Source organism: Dicentrarchus labrax, unplaced genomic scaffold (genome assembly GCF_905237075.1).
Source record: "Dicentrarchus labrax unplaced genomic scaffold, dlabrax2021, whole genome shotgun sequence".
Lineage (NCBI taxonomy): Eukaryota > Metazoa > Chordata > Actinopteri > Moronidae > Dicentrarchus > Dicentrarchus labrax.
In genome coordinates, this window is record NW_026136720.1 from 25,674,281 (window position 1) to 25,696,592 (window position 22,312).

At 39.0% G+C, this 22,312-nt stretch overlaps 1 protein-coding gene and 1 long non-coding RNA gene across 3 annotated transcripts in view; one reads left to right on the forward strand and one right to left on the reverse strand.

Moving 5' to 3' along the window:
- Positions 1–22,312, forward strand: part of LOC127353683 (cytosolic carboxypeptidase 4) — a 194,130-nt gene that overhangs the window by 94,315 nt on the left and 77,503 nt on the right. Inside the window, exons 13-20 of one of the 2 annotated variants that reach the window (XM_051383150.1) lie at positions 508–598; positions 1,587–1,853; positions 9,298–9,381; positions 10,425–10,505; positions 10,663–10,811; positions 13,525–13,612; positions 13,924–14,056; positions 21,763–21,916. In XM_051383150.1, coding sequence (XP_051239110.1) covers positions 508–598; positions 1,587–1,853; positions 9,298–9,381; positions 10,425–10,505; positions 10,663–10,811; positions 13,525–13,612; positions 13,924–14,056; positions 21,763–21,916 — 1,047 coding nt within the window. The remainder of the gene's footprint in view (positions 1–507; positions 599–1,586; positions 1,854–9,297; positions 9,382–10,424; positions 10,506–10,662; positions 10,812–13,524; positions 13,613–13,923; positions 14,057–21,762; positions 21,917–22,312) is intronic. The other variant, XM_051383151.1, reaches the window with a different exon arrangement.
- The window catches only part of LOC127353806 (uncharacterized), a 102,068-nt gene that overhangs the window by 69,717 nt on the left and 10,039 nt on the right, over positions 1–22,312 (reverse strand). The window lies entirely within an intron of this gene.

The window sequence follows — 22,312 nt, forward strand, 5'->3', positions numbered from 1 at the left end:
CACTACCAAGTGTATTAAGTATGCTGAAAATATTGAAAATATATTAGCACGCACACACTGTCAGTTGGGTAAGAAGTGGATGCAAAACTTTATCAAAATACTATGCTGTGAAAAAAAAAATTTATTAATGAGTGCTGCTGATTGGAATTTGGTCACATGCCTACTAACCATTAATTATACATTCACACTTGTAATCATCATAGACTATATTATAATCAGTCAGAAACGTTTACCTGAAAGCACTTGGTATGCTGTTCTACTGTGAAAAAATTGTTAATGCTTTCACATTTCAATAAATCTACTCACATGTCCAAGTCAAATCAAATTGTATTTATACAAAATCACAAATCACAATTAGCCTCAAGGAACTTTACAATCTGTACTGCTTCTTTAGACCCTTGATTTGGGAAAAGAAAATTTCCCCGGGGGAAAATTTTTTTATTATTTCACTTTTATTTTTATCAAGTGGAAATTCAAATGCACCATTTTCACTTTCTCTCTCTGCAGGTGCTGCCCTCTTAGAGGCTTGGGATTTCCACAGTCACAGCAGCATCCTCAGCACCAGCCCTAGGTTTAGGACCATGGTTAGAAAGGCAAGGTATGCTGAAACTCTCTGTTATCTCTGCATGTATGTTTGGGCAAAGCTTTTGTCAAGCTGTGATAATGATCAAAGGAAATGGTATCTGAAAACACAAAAGAAATTATATGTATTAGAAAGAATTCATTTATGACTTTGACCTCCATCCCTTCTCTCTCTACCCACCTTTCCTGTCTATCTACAGCTGTCACTGTCGAATAAAGCCAATAAAAGGCCAGAAAAATAACTTTAAAATAAAAAAAATAAAAACATTGACAGCATCTTATGCATATTATCCTTGTATACTGTAGAACATTAATATACATTTGGACTGAATGTGGGTAATGATTACTGGTATCTGACTGTTCTGCCTTTAGTTAATTTGTTTTAGTGAGTAAGATCATTTTCTTTGCCTTTGTCCGTTTTGCATATTTTTTGGTCATTTTGGACTCCTTTGTGGTCGTTAAAAGTCTTTCTGTAGTTGTTTTCTTTCTCTTTGTGATGTTTTTGTGTCTCTGGTATTTTGCCTCTCTTTGTAGTAATTTTGAGTCTCCTTGTGGTTGTTTTGTGTCTTTTGGTGGTCATAATCTTTTTGTTGTGTTTTTGTATGTTTCTCTGTACGTTTTTAAATGTCTTTTAGGTTGTTTTAAGTCTTTCTTTCAGCATTTGAGTCTCTTTTTAGCTATTTTGAGTGTGTTTGTCATGTTGCGCATCTTTGTGGTCATTTTATGTTTCTTTGAGGTTGTTTTGTATCACTTTGTTGTTGTTTCGCAACTCTTTGTGGTTGCTTTTGCATCTCCGAATCATTGGTTAACTAAAAAATATCATCATCGGGCCAAGCAGTTCCTATATTTAGTGTTCTTCATCTTTACAGTACATTTCATAAAGTTATTAATTAAATACATTTATCATGGAACATTTGTGTTGATCAGCTATTTGGAAAGTTTCATATAACAGTCACTCAGATACAGAAATATTTTTGTGACTTATTATTGTTTTCTGCTCCTAGGGAAGAAGCCCCCCCAGGTCAACGAGGGGATGAGCATGATGATGTGGAGGAGGGAGGAGAAGAATCCCACCATCGTACGACAATAGACAGGTTGTTGGAAAGACACGGAGCCTGTATTCCACACCATGAACCCAAACTGTACCGCACTGCAGCCGCCAAAACCATATCTATTCCAGGGTTCAATATCCTGGCTTTTCCTGATTTCTGGGGTCACCTCCCACCACCAGGACATGAACCCATGGTCCCACGCAAACCCAACATACAGAGGTACAATGCTTTAAAACCCTTAACTAATGGCTGTGTAGGACATGTAGCATGAACATAGAGATGGGTTTAAGAATGGTGAATTAAATTATTCATGTTCGAGGACATGAGAAGTGACTAAAACCCAGACTTAACAAACCCACATATGTAGAACCTAATGGAGAAAGCATATTGGCTGGTTATTTGTGGCTGGTCTTATGCTCTAACGAACAGAAATAGACACTCCCCGTTTCCTGATTTGTAAGTCTGTGGGAGTGGCTGTGGCTGTGGCTTAGGTGGTAGAATGCCTTGTCCTATAATCGTGGGTTGCTGGTTCAATTCCCAGCTCCTGCAGTCTAAGTTAGAGTGTCCGTGGGCAAGATACTGAACCCCAAATTATCGCCTATGGCTGTGCTGTCAGTGTGTGCGTAAGCTTAGTATCATTGTGGGCTCTTTGGAAGCACTATATCACTTCTAATGAGAAGGTACGCACCTTGCATTGTAGCCTCTGCAGTCAGTGAGTGAGGTATGTTGTAAAGTGCTTTGAGAGGTCAACAGACCAGAACAGCACTGTTTAAATACTGGTCCATTCACCACAAGCCTTGCTCCTAGATGTTAAAGTTACAGGCAGGAGTAGCCAGTTTGCAGCCAATAACAGCTGGGCAGGTATTGTATTTCAGAAAAACTTTTTATAAAAGAAAATAATTCCGTATCTGCTGTTGAAGAACAGGAGTAAGCCTACCTGCCTGACTACCTACCTGTGCTTTCTCTGCCCACACACTCATTGTGCATGAAAATGTGTTTTGGGGGAGTGTCTTTGGAGGGAGGTCTGGAGAGAGGGAGTGGGATTTTTCAGTTGCATACCTTTTAAAAATCTAGAATGTCTCTTGTTAGTTTCACAACATTACCAACCCTAACTTTAATGTTACTTTCAAATCATGCAGATGCTCTCCTCCTAGTCAAAAGTAATAACTGAAGCCCTGGGCCATTTCATTTACGAACAAGCACCCGTATTGCATTGTTGAAAATGCCATTTACATGAATGAAACTGACCTGTGTCCCAAGGTGAACAATACCATGTCAGCAGCATTTCCATTAAAAATTAGTGCTCAAAGTTTCCCATGTATTACCTACCGCATGTTCACTCTAGATAGCTGGCGCCCCATGTACCAAGGCTGAATCCGACCTGTGGTCCTTTGCTGCGTATAACCCTCTCTTGATCCTCTTTCCTGTCTATCTTCAGCTGTCCTATCCAACAAAGAGAAAAAGCCCCAAAACTATAACTATATTTAAAAAAATGCTGAATAGGAGGCTTGGACTAATTGTTAATATCAAGGAGGAGCAATACAGATTCCATCCTTGTTGTGAATCTGAAGCAGGGTTACTGAGGGGTCATGGGTGTTGTCGTGTGCTCATCAAGTCCAGTACTTGTGTTTTGTGTCTAATGTGTGTTAGTAGGCTGCATTTGCTTTCAAGTTTATAGAGTCTCTACATCTATGTTGTCTGCCTTGGTGATACTTTACTCCGCTGTAAAAGTGGCTTGATAATGGTTGTTGCACCCGCCATGGGTGCAATTGTACTTTTAGGTCAGTCTCTATTTTGATGAACAAATAAATACTCATATTAGTCTACAGAATCCAGTCTCAGCATATTAAGAAATTAATACCAGGTCTCGTAATCTTTCTGACTAGGCAGCCTGGAACCACTCTGACAAGCTTAGCAGAATAGGAAAAATGCTATTATTCCTAGAGAAGAAATGTTTATAACACAGTAACTGAACCTACTTTTTACTTGAGTCAAATTTATTTAGGGTTACATAGGGCTAGGCGATATAGCTGAAAAATGCTTCAGGGTAAAATGTAGAGATATAGACATATGAAAATTTGATGTGGCTCAGAGGCAGGTCATCCACTAATCGGAAGGTTGTTGGTTTGATCCCCGGCTCCTCCCGCCACATGTCGTGGTATCTTTGAGCAAGATACTGAAACACGAATTGCTCCCGATGCTGTGCATCAGTGTGTGAATGTGTATGAATGAGTTTGATGGGCTTTGCAATCACTGAGTGAATGTGTGTGAGAGCGTGAATGTGGCACGTAGTGTAAAAGCGCTTTGAGTGGTCAGAAGACTAGAAAGGCGCTATACAAGTACAGGTCCATTTACCATTTACCATGTCACCATTATCCTGGCCAAAATAATTGCAATTCATGATATTAAAGTGATATTCATAAAAAAAGAAAAAAGAAAATATACTCTCTACACTTACCTTACATTTTATCAATAAACAAGAATGTTATTGCATCACAGATTGGACACTTCTGATAGGACATTTCATTCCCTCTTGTTCTTTAGTTTGAAATATATAGCATTTTTGGTGGGTAATGCAACAATCAAGCCGAGCCTTCAGCCAAGGTGACAGATTTAGGATTTTGGAAAGATGCAGGTTCGCCCTTGTGACAATAAAAAAATAAATCAGGAAATCAATACTCTACCTGAGCTTTTTCAAGTCACTTGTGAGGCTATTTATGATTATCTTGATTCACATTTAATGAAGGTGAAAAAAGGCAGAATTTAACCACTTGATTGTTAAGACACAGAGGTAATAATTTTGGTAATAATGTTTTATCATACAATATTGTTGCTGAGCACACTGCTAAAACAGACTTCAGTCTAGAACATTTTCTTGTATTGAGCATAAAAAAGAATCTGGGTAAATGGGGTAAGCCAATTTAGCTTGGCTAGAATTCTTAAAACCAATTTACAAATATAACCACTGAAAGACTGTAATGAGCTTTAAAACTAGACAAAATTCCAAAAATGTGAGAAAGTTGTACTTTACAAGTAATGAAAACTTAGTTATTTAAGACAGACTTTCTGAAAATAAGTATTTTGGTCACTTTATTGAGCTGAAATTATGTTTACCTTAAGATTAATAGTTATTAAAAAAAAACTTACAGTAAGAGTCACAGTTTCTTCAAACAGCATAATAAAATAAGTGACTTTGTTTTAAATGAAGGCACCAGAAGCATTCTTATTTTTAGCCTTTTTTAAAATTAAAATATGAAAAGCTGAACAGCTGCTACATCTAAAACACTGGAACAGGACAACTTTCTCTTAAACTGAGAAGTGGTCTTACTGTTAAAATAAGGGAAATAATCTTGTTCCTCTGGAGATATTATGCAAACCATTGGTATATCTTATTAAGACAAATTTAGATATATTTTCTTAAAACATTATTTTTCTAATGCAAAAATGTGGTGGTCTACCTGCATCCTCAGCACCTTATCCACAAGTCGTGAGGGCTGTATTGTATTAAAAGCACTGGAGAAATCAAAGAACCGAATCTCACAGTGTTGCCTTATTTAAATGGCTCTTCCCCGCTACATCTCAAATTATCCTTTAGCAAGATACTGAACCCCAAATTGCTCCCGACAGACCATCACTGTGTAAATGTGGAAGGGCGATGTGGCATGTAGTGTAAAAGCACTTTGAGTGGTTGAAAGACTAGAAAGGCGCTATACAAGTACAGGTCTATTTACAATGGTGGTGTTCATCTACAATAAAGGAAGCTGCACTACTCGGTAAAGAGGGATTTTAAATTTTTCATGGCCTGCAGTCTTTGGTTTTTGGGTGACTAATTTTGCCCCACAGTGGGAGCAAAAGCTCAATAAGTAAATTTTCACTGTCAATCCAGAGGCAATTTACTTCTCCTGAATCTATATGAAGGCAGAAACAGAGGATCAGTCTCTTTGTTATACTCACATTTGATCTCTCCCTCCACATGCTCTTTTCTTCTTTAGCTCTTCTGCCCTATTTCTTATCTAACCACCTACATATTTTTGCAGTCTTCCTCTACTCATGCAGTCTTTCTTAGTCTCCCTGTCACATTCCATTATTTCCCCATCTGTTTTATTACGCCATCTTCCCTCTCTCTTTAGCAGATGTGACAACCATGATATCCTTCTGTAGCTGTGGCTTCCTTATTTGAGTCTTCCCTCTGTTTTTGTCCACTATATTCCTTCTTGTACCCCTCTGTCTCTCTTCCATCTGTAACCTGCCTTCATGTTAACCATACATGGCAGTAAATGGCATATAGTTTTCTGACACTAATTAGATCATAGACATACAATATATGAATAAAAACTAGATTGATCTAATGCAAGTTTAAGTAGAACTATCTATACATCATGCAGTAATTATGGTGCATATAAGGAGATGATGTTTAACACAGACTGAATGGACTGATGATGACACGGAGGAGAATAGACAGACAGAGCTGTGAGCAGAGAGGAATGTTTGTGTAAAACTCTCAACACTGTGCCCTGCATTTCAATGTGTCCCTCTTCATTTCTATGCTGATTGCTGCTGACAGCGAGTGCCACTGTTTTTTTTTTTAGCATCAGAGTCAGATTCAAGTAGTGTATTTCTGCTCCCTAGTACCAGCAGGTTCTTGTAAACAATAGAAAGTTATTTATCAAAATTACATCAGCACTCTAAGAGAACACTCAAACTGGATTCATAATTTGTCCTGGATTCATTAGAGTTTGTCATTTCAATCTGATTTTACCCAAGTACATCTGTAAACATGAAAGTTGTTTCTTAGGATTTTCCATCTCATCCACAATACATTTCTGGTCAAGAATAGAATACTTGCCTCATTGCTGCTGGGTGTAGCTAGCTACAGCAAACCTCGCAAACCCATGGCTATTTGCACAAGCTGTGTTGACATACTGCGAGTTGGGCTTCTCTCTTTGGCTGCACTTGATCTCAAAAGACAAATTGAAATCAAGCGCAGCCAAGCAAATCAATGCAAGCAAATTAATGGTGGCTTTCTTAGACACACATTTTCTCATATTACAGATAACAGTACACTAAAATACGTTTCTGAAAAGATTTGAGCTAGAAATAGGCAATGCAGTAAAAAAAAATCTTGATTCATATTTTATCAGAAAGACAGTTTAAGTTTGGTGCATTGCGCTTGACGGATTCACTGAGAATGACTTGTCAATCACCACACCCTAAAGCATTCACTGCTTTCACTAAATAAACATCATGTTGTATGAAAGAAGACTGAGAAAGAAGAAGAAAACAAGTTACCTTTGTTTGAGCAATCATACATTTTATTATTTAGAAAAAAAATATTATTATTTTAAAATGTGCTTAATTGAAAGTAGATTTTTTTTACATTGTACTCCCCGAATGGCTGCTATTGGTTTTTGAGAGGAATACTTTTTTCTTGAATTTTTTTGAACACTGGTAGTTTCTTGTAGTTGAATAATGTTTCGGTAATGTAGCTGTACTTGAAGACTTGTTGTATTTATTTATTCTTTAGCTAACCTATCCAAGTACATATAATGAATATGTATAGTTTTGTATTGCTTTACTGGAATTACTTTAATTTCATTTTGTGCACTTGGAATTAGTCATTTCTGTGACATTTACTGTGGGACACACATATAAAGAAGTTACCTTATTTTAGTTGTAAAGGAATCTTGGTTCACAATGAATCAATAAATCAATCAATAAAAGATATTAAAGATTTCCAAGTGTAAGTGTTTTGGAGGCCTTAGTGCAATTTGGATTTGAGATTAACTGTTGCATTGTTGAGATGTTGAGCTGCATGTCGGTAAAGAGAACTGTGTGAAGAGATCTGAAAACTCATGTGGGGTACACAATTATTTCCCAACTTCACCTTTTTTTGTATGTGTATTTTTTTCATTTATTTCACCTTTTATTGTGTCTATTTTCTTTGAGTTGTGAGGGGATGTGAGCCTAGGCATGTATGTTGTGAATGTGTATCTATGGCATTACGGTTAAATGTGTATGTAGAAGAGTGTGTGTATTTGTGTGTTTGCAAACGGAATGTTTTAACGTTGCTTCTCTGAGACATTTTCTCAGCACTTTCAAGAGCCCAACAGACGCTGACATTTAAGATGCAATTTCACTCTGAACTTAATCTAATTATGTTGCCTGTCTGTTGGCGCTCATCTAAAAAGAGAAAAATTTTTGGAGTCTGCAGTTAACAGAACTAATGTTAATGTTTAGGCTGCTCTGCGAATAAATTGCCTCAGGTGTAGAATAAGATTAGGCCTAATGTGAGGGACCTTTCAAGCTGTGTCTCATTTCAAACCCAAATGTTCTCATCCAGTCCACTTTGCCTCTGTCTTCTCAGGAACTGCTTTGGTTTTATAAAACACTAGAGCTCATCATGGAGCTGCCTGTTGCTGAAGATAGTAAATCAGAGTTTACACTGATCATTTAAACTGGTTAGACTGACATTCATGCTGTGTATTGGTTCATAAGTTATGCTGTGGAAATGAAAAGCCCAAATCAAGACAGAATCCCAGAGGACAAAAGAGAGCTACTGCAGCTACTGGTTCATTACATTCATCCTCTGTTCATCAGTTAAAGTGAAAAGTCCATGTACTATGTTTGATCCAACTTTATATCACAATATATTATTCATATTATTCCTAAGAGTTTTTGGTGTCATAAAGGTCAAAACATTTACTGCTCTAGAGCAACAGCATCTAGCATCCAGCAGCAGACCAAAACAAATGGATGCCACGGCTAATCAGACTATATTCACAAAACCTTTCAGTCATTTTACCCAGCAGTTAATCATACAGCACACCTTAAACTGGACAGAAACAAAACAAAACTCACCAAAACCGTTGGAAATAAACCCTTTTCACCAAGTTAGATGTGACAATATTCACCAATGCTGCAGCCTCTGGGTGACACTAGGATTTAGACTTTTTAATCCTGTTTCACAGTGGTGGTTTGGTGTTATTGGTTGGTGGAAACAGATGTGGCAGTCTAGGCAAATTCAATGTCACATCCACATATACGCCGTATAGGGGGGGAAAGTTAGGACAATTCCAAGGGCCCATGACTATCAGGGGCCCCAAAAAATATAGGCTTAATGTCCATAGTGAAATAAGATAGCCAGCTACAGACTAGTGTTTCCCTACATTTAATCACCATTTAATCAGTTCAGGGAAACATTTAGCAAGATATTCATATTAAATCATTGTCCCTACCCCTTTTAGCAGACTTAACAACAGATGAGTCAGCAGCACCCCTATCTCCCCATCACTGTACCCTCCAAGTCTCCCCATCACTGTACCCCTCCCTGTCCCAGTGAAGAAGGTGAGCAACATTGTGTTCAATGACAGGCCAGTCAGCGTCATTGTACAAATCACCAGCAGTAAATATTGTGCTTTTACTAGTATTGAACTACAAGAAGCAAGACAGTTGCAAGCCTTTAATTAGAGTTATGTAAAGCTTTTGATGGGACAGTTAGGTCCGAGAGATGTGGTGACAACAGCTGCGCAGAGGGGGCCCAATTAGATTTTTTTGTCATGGGGCCCAAAATTCCTGGTGGTGCCCCTGGTCACATCTATAGCTTTTTATGTACTTTAAACACAGTATTAATATTTGTTTGCCTGTATGTGCTTGTCTTTATCAGGCAGAAAGTGTTTGAAGATGTCCAACGTTTCCTGAATACTGATGACATCATCAACCAGGTAGTGTTTGACCTGGAAGACGAAAGGTATGCAAACAACTCAAATATACAATTGTATTCTAAGGTTTGGCCGTGACAAATGAAATATTTTGGTGATTTTTCATTGAAAAGATGTAAACACAGCCTTTTAGGGGTATAGGAAATATAACACAATATTTGCAGCAAACATAGTTTTGTTTTATTTCATAAATTGGACAAAAATAAAAAATAAATAATAATAATAATAAAAGTTTGGGTAACATAAGAGTTCTGCAGTCTCAGATTTTTTTTTACAAGGTTTCAGACCTTCATCAGCTTTTTGGGCAGGGGGGATAGTGCAGGTTGCCGAAACCTTTCCACATGCAGCTTTCATTTTTTTATTGTTGTTCATTTTACGAAACAAAACGAAACAATGCATGAATGCTTGCTGCAAATGTTATGTTTTATGTTCCATACTGGGGCTGTGTTTACATCTTTTTACATCTTATTTTGGGTGTTTTCTTTCTGCTAATCTAAAAGACATGGACATGGAAGCCAAAGGGGCCAAAATCTCAAAATTGAACAGTGCATGAAAAAACAATGTTTTTCCTTGTAGTCTCTCACCTTCAAGGTCCAGTGTCCACATTTAGGAGGATCTATTGGCAGAAATGGTTTATAATATTCATAGGTATGTTTTCATTAGTGTCTAATCACTTAAAAAACAAAAAAAGAAGAATGTTGTTGTAGCTAATGTCTTTTCGTCACCTTAGGATGAGCCTTTAATCAATCTTCTATCTACAAATGCTGTTGGTCGCCTTCCATGGAGGCAGCCGTGTTGAACTGCTATGTTTTTACAGTAGCACAGAAGAGACTTTTTTTTGTGACTTTTGCGGCCAAAGGGAGTTGGACGTTATCTGCAACTACGCTGCTAAATTCCACACACTGGTCCTTTAAGCTATCTATTTTATAAGACAAAGTTGAGTTTTTATTATTTTTGAATTCATTTGATTGTGAAAATGTTGGTTAATGTTGTTGTTCAAACGGAATGGAATAATTTGCCCTAAACTCCATTTGGTCATCTCTGTCTCTTTGTCTGCTTCTTTGTCTGTCAGTCTTCAGAGTCCATCTAATTCCTTGAGGTTTTTCTCTAAATTTGAATGTGGGAACCTAAGGAAGGCTATTCAGGTCCGCAGGTATAAACACACAGGCACACTGAGCATAACGTTAAAGAAGTTATTAAGAGGCAAATGTAATATTATTATTACTTCAAAAAAGTCCTAACTAAGAATATTATTGCAGGTAACTCAGTAGGACAAAATCCATCATCTTCACTTCTCTTCTTTTCTGTAGCTATGAATATGACCTCATATTGAATGCAGATGTTAACTGTTCCCAGCACACCCAGTGGTTTTACTTTGAAGTCAGTAACATGGTGGCAGACGTCCCTTACCGTTTTAATGTCATCAACTGTGAGAAGACCAACAGCCAGTTCAACTATGGTGAGTTGTTGTGTGTGTTTTATTATGTAAACAGCATTAATGACAGGAGCCAGGAGCCTGGTAACAAGCTTCACAGTGGCGTTTAAGAAACCTATGGGTGACACTTCAGATGCTACATTCATTCTTAATTATACAGTCTATAGTATGAATTGCCAGAACTTCACGGAAAAAGTATTGTGAGAGAACACAACCTCACCTGGCTGCAAAAGCACCACAGTGCCTGCTCACACTTCAGTCAAGCTGCCATAACTATGTCATGGGCAAAAAGGAAAGATCCTGAGGTCACCAAACGGGACATTATCCACTCCTCAGCTGGGCCTAAAGATTCTGTCAAACAGAATTGGTGACAAGGATTTGCCTTCTGTAGTCCAACACCCACTGGGAATACTGTTGACTGACGGCCAACAATGTGGAATCAGCTCTCCCTCAAGTTATACAGAGACTGGATGTCATGGCTGCTGCTGCCAGCCCTATGTTTCCCTATATATTGTCCATAAAAAATAGAAATGTTCCCATCATTTCATTTACACGGCCGTGTAGTTTAAATGTAAATGTGAACCGAGTAACCAGAAAGCATGTGTGATTTGTTTACTTGAGCGAGCGAGTGAGAGAGCAAGAGAGAGAGAGTGTGCAGTAGAAAGATACTGCCCTCCATCCCGCTCACTTCTGGAAATGCTTTGCTTTTTGAAGACGTGTTAATTAAAATATTACTACAGTGCTTTTACTTAAAAAAAAAAAAAAAAACGTAGTGAAATATGTTATCACTACCAACAGATCCTTTCACTGTACTCTTTTGCTGGGAGACACGCGCAACTCCTGGTAAAAATAGGCAAGACTTGACTCTCTAGTGAAGCGTCACTGCAGACGCAGCTGAGACGCACAGTGTGACCACGCTTATCTGTTAACATAGGCGCCGTAATAAAAATCTAGACATTCTCCATGCATACGCCACACAGACACGAGCTTTGTACGCACTTCAGATAGGGTTAAAATTTCTGACCAGTTCGGGTAATGGTAAAATGACCAAATTCCCCTAGAGACATAGTCTTGTGATACACCTACCAATTGTCTGGGGATTCCTAAAAGTTGCTTGAGTGGAGAATGGCCTCTAAACGTACGGCCCTTACTTCAAGGGCACGCCTTGTTTGTAAGTAGTAATGTGCCAAATATAAACAAAGCAAAAAACAATCTGAACTCTTTTGGTTCAGAGGAAACAGGTATCAATCATGGCAATGGTTGCCAGGTAAATAATTGATTCAATCAAGTTTGTGATGTAAAGAATAAAAAAAACCATGACACCTTTGCTTAGACTGCATATCTTTTATAATGGTAAATGGACTGAACCTATAGTGCCTTTCTAGTCTTCTAACCATTCAAAGTGCTTTACTCTATGTGCCACATCCACCCATATTCATACAGTGATGGCAAAGGCCATCACAAACAGACACTAACTCATAAATGATAAATGGTAAATTGACCTGTACTTGTATCAACTCAAAGCACTTTTTAACTACATGCCACATTCGCCCTTTGACACACATTCACACAGCGATGGCAAAGCCCATCGAACAGAAACTAACGCATTCATACACATTCACACACCGATGCACAGCAGAATTGCCAGTATTCCAGGTTCAGTGCCCATTTCAGGCACTGAACCAGGCTTAAACTCTAAATCCTGAAAACAGCTCTACAGGCTCAGCAGCGGGTCCTACCACAATAGACCATCTATTACAGCTAAATACACACAGAGATAAAAGGTTTGCAAAACACACTCAGTTTCTTCAGTAGCAATTACTATTCTTTTATATACACATACTACACACTGGTTCATACAATGGCCTTTGTACCAGAAAATAGCTCTTTTAACATCCCTCAGAAATCAGTTTAATTTCAGGAAGAAGTGAACGAAGAGAAGAAAGGGTTGCTTTACCAAAATAGTCTGTATCCAAGTGTACAGAAAATGCCTATTTAGAAAGACTGTAGATAGATAGACCTAGAGATTTGATGCTGTTTGATTCAACAAGAACAGTGGCTTTTTAACTTTACCAGGCTCTGGGCTTAATACAGCAATAGAAAAAACTGTGGTTAGAGTCAAGTCAAGTCACTCAGTATTTAAAATGAAAACAAAACAAACATAGGCAGGTATTCATTATTGTATCTCAAGTCAAGTGAATAGTTAACTTCCAAGTTCAGTCTCAAGCGTCAAATTACCAAGATGCAGTCACGAAACTGTACAAGTGATCACAATGAAGGCTGAGTTTGAAGATGGGCGTGGTCTTATGTCAACACGTTGATGGGTGTCATGGTTGGGTCTGTACTTTAAGTTTTATTGTCATTTAATTGTATCATTGTATGTGTTTTGTGCTGTTTTGTATTTTTGTATATATTTCTACAAAAAAATGCTTGTGCTGTACTGTGCAGTACTCTGGTATGTGGCAGTGGTCCATGCTATATACTTGTCAATATAAAATAAATAAATGTTATTGATTAATAAATAAATAGTATTACATTAGAGAAAAACCTTGTAAAATTATTATGTAGCATAAAGAAATACTATGGAGACTGTCACAGGAGCAGTTCACACACCAGCTACCAGTTTACTGCTGTGTGATAACACCATGGCTGTCTTATGTGGGTGACTGTCTATCTGTGTGTGTGTGTGTGTGTGTGTGTGTGTGTGTGTGTGTGTGCGTGTGCGTGTGTACTGCAGGAATGCAGCCAGTGCTGTACTCAGTAAAGGAAGCTCTGGAAGGTAGACCACACTGGGTCAGGAGCGGAACTGAAGTTTGTTATTTCAGGTATTTTTATCACCTAAAAGAGATGCTGGCAGTCCAATCGCATGTGTGACTTCAAACCGCTGAGATGGCTCTGTCCATGGAAATATATGATTTTGCAGAAAGTGCAGGATAGCAACTTGATCCCTTCATTAACTTTTATTGTGCCAGAATATTTCAGAAAACTGTCCTCTTTTTTAGGATACACAAAACCTAGTAGGAATTAGTCATAAGGGACTGATAAAACATATGATACAGCCTACAGACACTACTGGAGACTGATCTTTTATCTACACACTTTTTATTTTTTTCATTCACTATATTTTTCCTTCTAGAAACCACTTTTGTCCAGCTCGGGGCAGAAAGAGAACAACCTTTTATACTCTGACCTTTACCATCACCTTCAAACACAACGAGGACGTTTGCTACCTGGCCTACCATTACCCCTACACATACTCTGCTCTGAAGGTACTGATTTATCTAGTTAATCTGTCTGTCTGTCTGTCTGTCTGTCTGTCTGTCTGTCTGTCAGTCATGCATTAAGTTGCTAAGCCCTTCACTTTTTATATGTAATTTTATTCTTTTCTCTTGCCAGTCTAGTGAAGAATTCAAATCACCAACCTCCTAGATTCTACTTATTGTTAACTTGAATTATATAATAATAATATAATTATATAAGACAAGAAGACATATATAAGAAAAACAAATTATTGTTTTTGTACATACAGCTGTGGGGTCTCTGGTTATCCAAACCATAAGAAAGTAAAGACAATTTCAACAAAACACAAATGTTAATGCTACAGTTGTCATTTATTAGGCTGTTAGTGTGGTCTCTTTGGTATGGTCTCTGTCTCTTTGTTCGTTGATCACAATGTGTTAAAGCTAAAATAAAAACAAAAGTAATTGTACTTTGGTCTTTATTTGTTATCACTTTACTGTAAACTCTGTACTATACTAGTCCATTTACCAATTACCATTTGGCAGGTTTCCTATGCTCTGGATTGAACTTGCTCTGGGGGATAAGAGAATCTGATACTCTGTTTTGAGAGTATGAGAGACACATTTTATTCATACTTACATATCTACGTACTGATATAAAAAAAAAGAGAACATTATTAAAAACTTAAGAGACCCCTCAGTGCTAAAGACTGTTCGCCAGTATGTCTCAGGTAAAATTATGTTTTTCATGTGTAATTTGCAGCCTAATATTATTTGATAAGTTGTATATCAAAATATAATTCATCAAATTTCTTTTAAAGTCATCCCAACCATATCGTTATCCTTTGCTGTCGTTATAATTGTGATATGAAATCCACCATCCACTTGAGTGAGAAAGATTTTTAAAAAGACACATTTATAGTTATTATTATAGATAGTTATTGGTGTGGGCTGCCCTTAACACTAGCCTGGCTATGATGCTAACCAGCATTATAAATTAGGCAGGCCTGGGAGGAATGCGACTCAGTCAGGGCAGCTTGACCCCGTTTGTTGCAACATGCAATAGAGCACAAATGAAGAACACATGTCATACAGTGACAAAGTTTGTGAGTTTCTTCAGAGAGCAGAGGAAATAGAAAAGAGAAATACACCATTGAAACACAATAAAAAACATGTATTTAGTCAGGCAGTCTCATTGAGATTTAATAAAAAGTCACAAAGAACAACAGATAATGATTTATGCAGTAATGTAAAAAGAGGAGGATTTTACTGTTGTAGTGGCTGAGGTCAAATTCGAGTTTAAGACCTTTATTTGACCCAAAGGGGCAACTACACTGCACTGATGTCCCTGCAAAGATGAAGATTTTTTTTTTTAAGTTGATGATTAATAATTTGTGTGTATATATCTCCTCTAGAAAAGTTTCAGGTAAACCTTCTGATATACAAATGTAATCAAGAAATCGGTGTACTGGTCATGGGACATAGTGCTAGCAGATGCAGTATGGTTATTCTGATTATTTCTCTTTTTCTCATTTTGCACCCAGATATAAATGAAATGGTAAACATCATAAAGTGACCACAAAACAAAAAGGTCCTCGTGCATGGTGCTTGCTAAAAAAAAAGTTTAGATCAAATAATATAAGTCCAAGTTTTTTGCCCCCCACTCCAACAGTGTTCATAGGCCCCCCAAAAAAGTTAGAAATAGTTCTGGCCCTATACATTCAAATTAGGACTCTGTGGGTGCCTCTCTAGCATGTGCCGTTGAAGTCAGGTGACAAACAAAGAGTATAAACATTCAGACTTATTGGCTAATCAGAAGTAGCCCAGAATGGAAATTCACGTTTTTCGTGAGTTTCTCGGCAACCGTATTTCTCCAGAGTTGAGATCTGCAACTACACTGTTAGATGTCACTAAATCCACATTGGACCTTTAAAATGCAACCCAAAAACAAGTATTTTGAGTTGTCTAAACAGAGACATAAAAACATGAATAATGCTTTAGCATGCAGCTTTAAAACAACCAGTAGCAGTGTAATGCACTGCAGTGTTGACAGCTAAATTAATTGAAATTAAAGCTGCAAGCAGCGTTGAGCGGGACCTCGCACTCCACGCAACTCGGGGCGTGCTGCGGCCGTGTCACGTGCCGTCGTAACACGTACGGACCACAACATGAAAATCTCACGTAAATCAGCTCAAAATCGCCACGTAGCGCTTACTTCCTGTTGCCAGTAGGTGGCGCTATCACTATGTCTGAATGTTGTCATGTAGACATGTTCAAGGCGAGACTGTTATCAAACACGTGAAGTTTCATTGAGATTGGACCATGTATGCTGAAGTTATGAGGACGTGTTCAGGGCAAAACTGTTTCAGAATATATTAAGTTTATTGGAGATTGTACATTGCACACTGAAGTTATGAGCACTAATTTATGGCGAATCTGCTGAAATCGACAAGTTGTCACTGGCACACGGTTTGATGTACAGTCACAAATAGCTCAACTTTTCAATCAGTTTGTATGACGACAGAATTCAAAGTGGCCAACTTTGACCTCACGCCACAGACACGCCGTTCAACGTACAGTCTCAAATAGCAGAACTTTTAATCAGCACAATTTTTTGACTGTACTGACTAATTTTGAAGTACATTCAATAAATTCCCTAGGAGGAGTTCGTTCAAATACAACACGAAAAATCACCAAAAATGACCAAAAAAATCAAAATGGCTGACTTTGATGCCACGCCACAGACACGCCCTTTAATGTACATGCACAAATAGCACAACTTTTAATCAGAACCATTTTTTGACTGTACTCAAAAAATTTGAAGCAGATCCGATGAATTCCCTAGGAGGAGTTCATTCAAATACAAGGCGAAAAATTCACCGAAAATGCGCACGGAATTCAAAATGGCCAACTTTGACAGCACGCCACGGACACGCCTTCAACATACATGCACAAATAGCACAACTTTTAATCAGAACCATTTTTTGACTGTACTCACAAATTTTGAAGCATATCCGATAAATTCCCTAGGAGGAGTTAGTTCAAATACAATGCAAAAAGTTCGCCGAAAGTGAAAATCAAAATCAAAATGGCCGACTTTGTGGGGTTTTGGGTATGGATCCAAGAGGCTTTTTTATACGTCCCGGCATGTTACACATGTCTACCGAGTTTCGTACATATCGGTGAAACGTGGCGCCGGGGCTGCTTTTTTAAAATTCCTGTAGGGGGCGCTACAAACAAGACAAACACAATTTTTTGTGTGTGAGCTACAGGAACCAGTCTACACGTGCCCTGTGAATTTCATATTCTATTACGGTCTCTGCACAGTGATTTACCATGCCCCCAGACCGCCACCTAGTGGCGGATTGTTGACACATTTTTTAGTGAGCCTCAGGGAGCCATGGGGAAGCATCGTATCAAGTTTCATCTTAATCACACATACCGTTGTAGAGATATAAACTTCTTCATTTTAAAGAGCGCCACCTTGTGGCAATGGCCTGAAATTGTGCATGATGCCTAAGGAAGACGTGTGGAACCATGGACCCAAGCTTGGTGTCAATCGGACATACCAATGTGGAGAAATGGTCCACTTCCTTTTTGGATGAAAAATCCACAGGAAGTGCTAATTTTATAACGTGCTGGTTTTTTGAAATATCAAAATTCTTTTAATCACTTTTTTATTATGAGGGTCCTCAGATGCTACGTGAACATTTTTGTGCGAATCGGACAAAGCGCATGGGGGAACACGGAAAAGTAGTTTATGGACATTTTGCGCTCTAGCGGAGAAAAATTATAGGCCGAAGTGGGCGTGGCCTATATGGGGAGATTTAGCTCCCTTTACCGAACGCGTGGATACAAGGGTTTTGAATGTGCGACAAACTATGCAGAAGTTATTAGCCTAAATGCATTTTTTATGATAGTAGCGCCACCTAGTGGCCAACCCAAAAGCGACGCATTGAATATCCCCATTTCCACCAGGCCTGACAACTTTGCCAAATAAAATTTAGTTTTTGTATATGTTCAGGGGGGCAAAAATGCAGTCGAGGGGGGCTGAAAATAATAATAAGAAGAAGAAGAATAGGTAAGAAATAGAGCAAAAACAATAGGGACCTCCAGCGGTTGCCGGCTCGGTCCCTAAAGATAGCCGTGCTATAGAAGATGAGAGAGAGAGAGAGAGAGAGAGAGAGAGAGAGAGAGAGAGATACCAACAGTATAGATTATAATTAATTTATTGTAAATATTGTTTTCCTTTATTAGGGACTGAGCCAGCGACCACTGGAGGTCCCTATTGTATTTGCTATGTTTCTTATTAGGGATCGAGCACTGACAAGTGCAAGACCCTATTGTTCCTCTAGGAATTATTGTTATTATTATTCTGCCCCTTCTAACGCATATTTGGCCCCCGCAACATGCTCAAAATGCCATGAAAATTTGCACAAAATTCAAACGTAGCGAAAATACCGATATGACATTGTGCCCGTGCACGGGCGCCGCAAAACGGCTAAGCCACACCACCCAGAATCAGCCCCCAAGACACATAAGGCCCACATGTACGAAAATTGCTACACATGTGTATCATGATAAAAGAAGGAGAAAAGTCTCAAGGACCCATACCTCAAACCCAACAGGAAGTCCGCCATTTTGGATTTTGTGGCCATTTTTGGCTATTTACACACGTTGTATTTGAACGAACTCCTCCTAGGGCATTTATCGGACTGACTTCAGATTTGGACACAGCCATCTAAACACATTCACCATTAAAAGTTGTTTTGTTGTTTTCGTTGAACATCGTGGATGTGGCGTGGCGTCCCGTGTCGTGCAATTTCAAACCTTCGCCATGAAAGAGGGATTAATCATTACTTCTGCATACATGATCCGACTGCAACGAAACTTCACATGTTCGATAAGAGTCCCGCCCTGAACACGTCTATGTGATAATATTCAGTAATAGTCAGAGCGCCACCTAGTGGCAACAGGAAGTATCACGTTTTATACTTTCATGTTCTACTCCTAGCAGGATGATCAGATCCAGCTAAAATTTACTTATAAAATGCAAAACACATTGTTGATGATATGTGATGACTGCGATGAGTGGGCGTGTCTGTGGCGTGGTGGGAAATTTTGATGTACCGCCACAAAACCCGAATTTGCTGTAACTTAAATGTGTACATTGTCCAATCGGCTCCAAACTTCACTTGTCTGATAAGAGTCCTGCCCTGAACATGCCTATGTGATAATATTCAGTTATAGTGAGAGCGCCACCTAGTGGTGAAAGGAAATGTATTTTTTGTACGTTTATTTATATCTTCAAGCATATTGACCAGATCCAGCTGAAATTATGTGAGAAGTTCCTTAGGAGGATGAGGATCACATGTTATGAATCTTAAGAATTTGCATGGAACCATGTTGCCATGGCGACGCGGCAAAAATCAAAAAGATTCACACTTTTGGGGGGACTAAACATGCCTGAAAACTCATGAAACTTTGCACAGAATTCAGTGGTTCCGAACGCCGAGGTATTGTCTGTCTCTCGCTCTCTCTCTCTCTGTCTCTCTCTCTCTCTCTCTCTCTCTTACCCCAACTGGTCGAGACAGACGACCACCCACCTAGAGCCGGAAGATCTGTCCTAGGTTTCTGCCTTTTAACAGGCAGTTTTTCCTTGCCCTTGTCGCCAAGTGCTTGCTCATGGTGGTACTGTTGGGTCTCTGTAATTAATGTTTTAAAGAGTTCGGTCTAGACCTGCTCTATTTGAAAAGTGTCCTGAGATAACTTCTGTTATGAATTGGCGCTATACAAATAAAATTGAATTGAATTGAATTGTCTTGGTTCCGTGGATGGGCGTCGCAAAATGGCTTAGCCACGCCCCCCAGAGTCAGCCCCCAAGACACGTATGACTGACATGTATGAAAATTGCTACGCATGTGTATCATTATAAAAGAAGCAAAAAAGTCTCTTGGACCCATACCTCAAACCCAACAGGAAGTCGGCCATTTTGGATTTTGTGGCCATTTGCACATGTTGTATTTGAACAAACTCCTCCTAGGGCATTTATTGGACCGACTTCAGATTTGGACACAGCCCATCTAAACACATTCACCATTAAAAGTTGTCCTCTTCAGTTTTTTTCGTCAAACCTCCTGCCCGTGGCGTGGTGTCCCGTGGCATCCAATTTCGATCCTTCGCCATAAAACGAGGGATTCGTCATGACTTCTGCATACATGATCCGACTGAAACTTCACATGTCTGATAAGAGTCCCGCCCTGAACACGTCTATGTGATAATATTCTGTAATAGTGAGAGCGGCACCTAGTGGCAACAGGAAGTATCACGTTTTATATTTTAAAGTGCGTTTAGGCTAATAACTTTTGTATAGTTTGTCACACATTCAAAAAACTTATATCCACGCGTTCGGTGAATGGAGCTGAATCTCCCCATATAGGCCACGCCCATCACCCCCCATTGTTTTTTTCTGGCTAGAGCACAAAATGTCCGTAAACTACTTTTTCGTGTTCCTCCTATGTGCTTTGTCCGATTCGCACAAAATGTTGCACGTAGCATCTGGGGACCATCCTAATAATAAACTAATTGAAAGAATTTTTATATCTCTAAAAATAAGCATGTTATAAAATTAGCACCGCCTGTGGATTTTTGTTCAAAAGAGGAAGTGGAGTATTTTTCGACATTGGTATGTCCGATTGACACCAACCTTGGGGCCATAGTTCCCCATGTCTTCCTTAGCCATCATGCACAATTTCAGGCCATCGCCACTTGGTGGCGCTCTTTAAAATGAAGAACTTTGGCAACAGGAAGTATCACGTTTTATGCTTTCATGTTCTCCTCCTAGCAGGATGATCAGATCCAGCTGAAATTTACTCATAAAATGCAAAACACATTGTTGTTGATATATGTTGACTGTGGTGAGGGGGCGTGTCTGTGGCGTGGCGGGAAATTTTGATGTATCGCCACGAAACACGAATTCGCTATAACTTGAGAGTACATTGTCCAATCGGCTCCAAACTTCACTTGTCTGATAAGAGTCCCGCCCTGAACACATAGTGATAGCGCCACCTAGTGGCAACAGGAAGTAAGTGCTGCGTGGCGATTTTGAGCTGATTTACGTGACATTTTCATGTTGTGGTCCGCACTTGTTACGACGGCACGTGGCGTGGCTTGCAGCTTTAATTGCTATTATTATTTTTAATTCCAAACACTTGCTTTGGCAATATGTACAGTGTTATGTCATGCCAATAAAGCCATTTGAATTGAATTGAATTGACAGAGAGACAGAGACAGAGAGGACAGAGGTAAGGACAGAAGGACAGAGACAGAGACAAAGGATGTCATGTCATTATATACACAAAACACAACTGTAGATTGATTATTGTACAACATAAATGTACATACTGTAGAGGTATAAGCCAATAAAATAATACACAGAGGCATAACCTTAGCTCACTGGCTACTATAAACAACATGTCAATTGATTGGCTGCATCTGATGTCTGTTCAGCTCATGACAATCAAGATTATAGCACTAGTGCAAATCTGAGTGGTCAGTTATGGGCCCTGGGCTGCTGTGGGCCCCTAAGCGACTGCATATTATCTGCATATATGATAGTTGCGCTGCTGCATTTCCTTCAAAATTCATTTGGTAGCTACTGCAAATGCATGTATGCATATGTACAACAGAACCTACATGTCTACTTTACATACTCTTACATTTATTGTGTCTGTCAGGCTCATCTGAAGGTACTGCAGAAATCAGTGGATCCTGCCAAGGTGTTTTTCCGGCAGCAAATTCTTTGTAGCACTCTGGCTGGAAACTCCTGTCCAGTGGTCACCATCACTGCATGTCCTGCCAGCAGGGCCTGGAAAGACATCCACCAGCTACGTGAGTGCTGCTGTGTGTGTGTGTGTGTGTGTGTGTGTGTGTGTGTGTGTGTATAGGTGTGTGTGTATGTCTGATGAGCTGGGATAAAGGGTCAGAGTGATATAATTAGGGAGGCACCTGTTTGATAGCAAGTTGATGGAATGTGTGGGTGCAGACTATTATTGCAGTGTGTGTGTGCACAGTGCACACGTGTGTGTGAGCAGACAAAAGAAGGTGAACCAGCCAGGCATCATGACAGATACAGATATTGAATGCTTTGTTTGTTTTTCAGCACTTAATTGAAAGCCAGTGATCCTTAGCAGTTAAAAATATGAAGAAATTATTTGTTTAGGGGAAAACCATCCTAGGATATCGACATTAGCATAATATTATACTTGCTACTGTAGCTGCTATTAC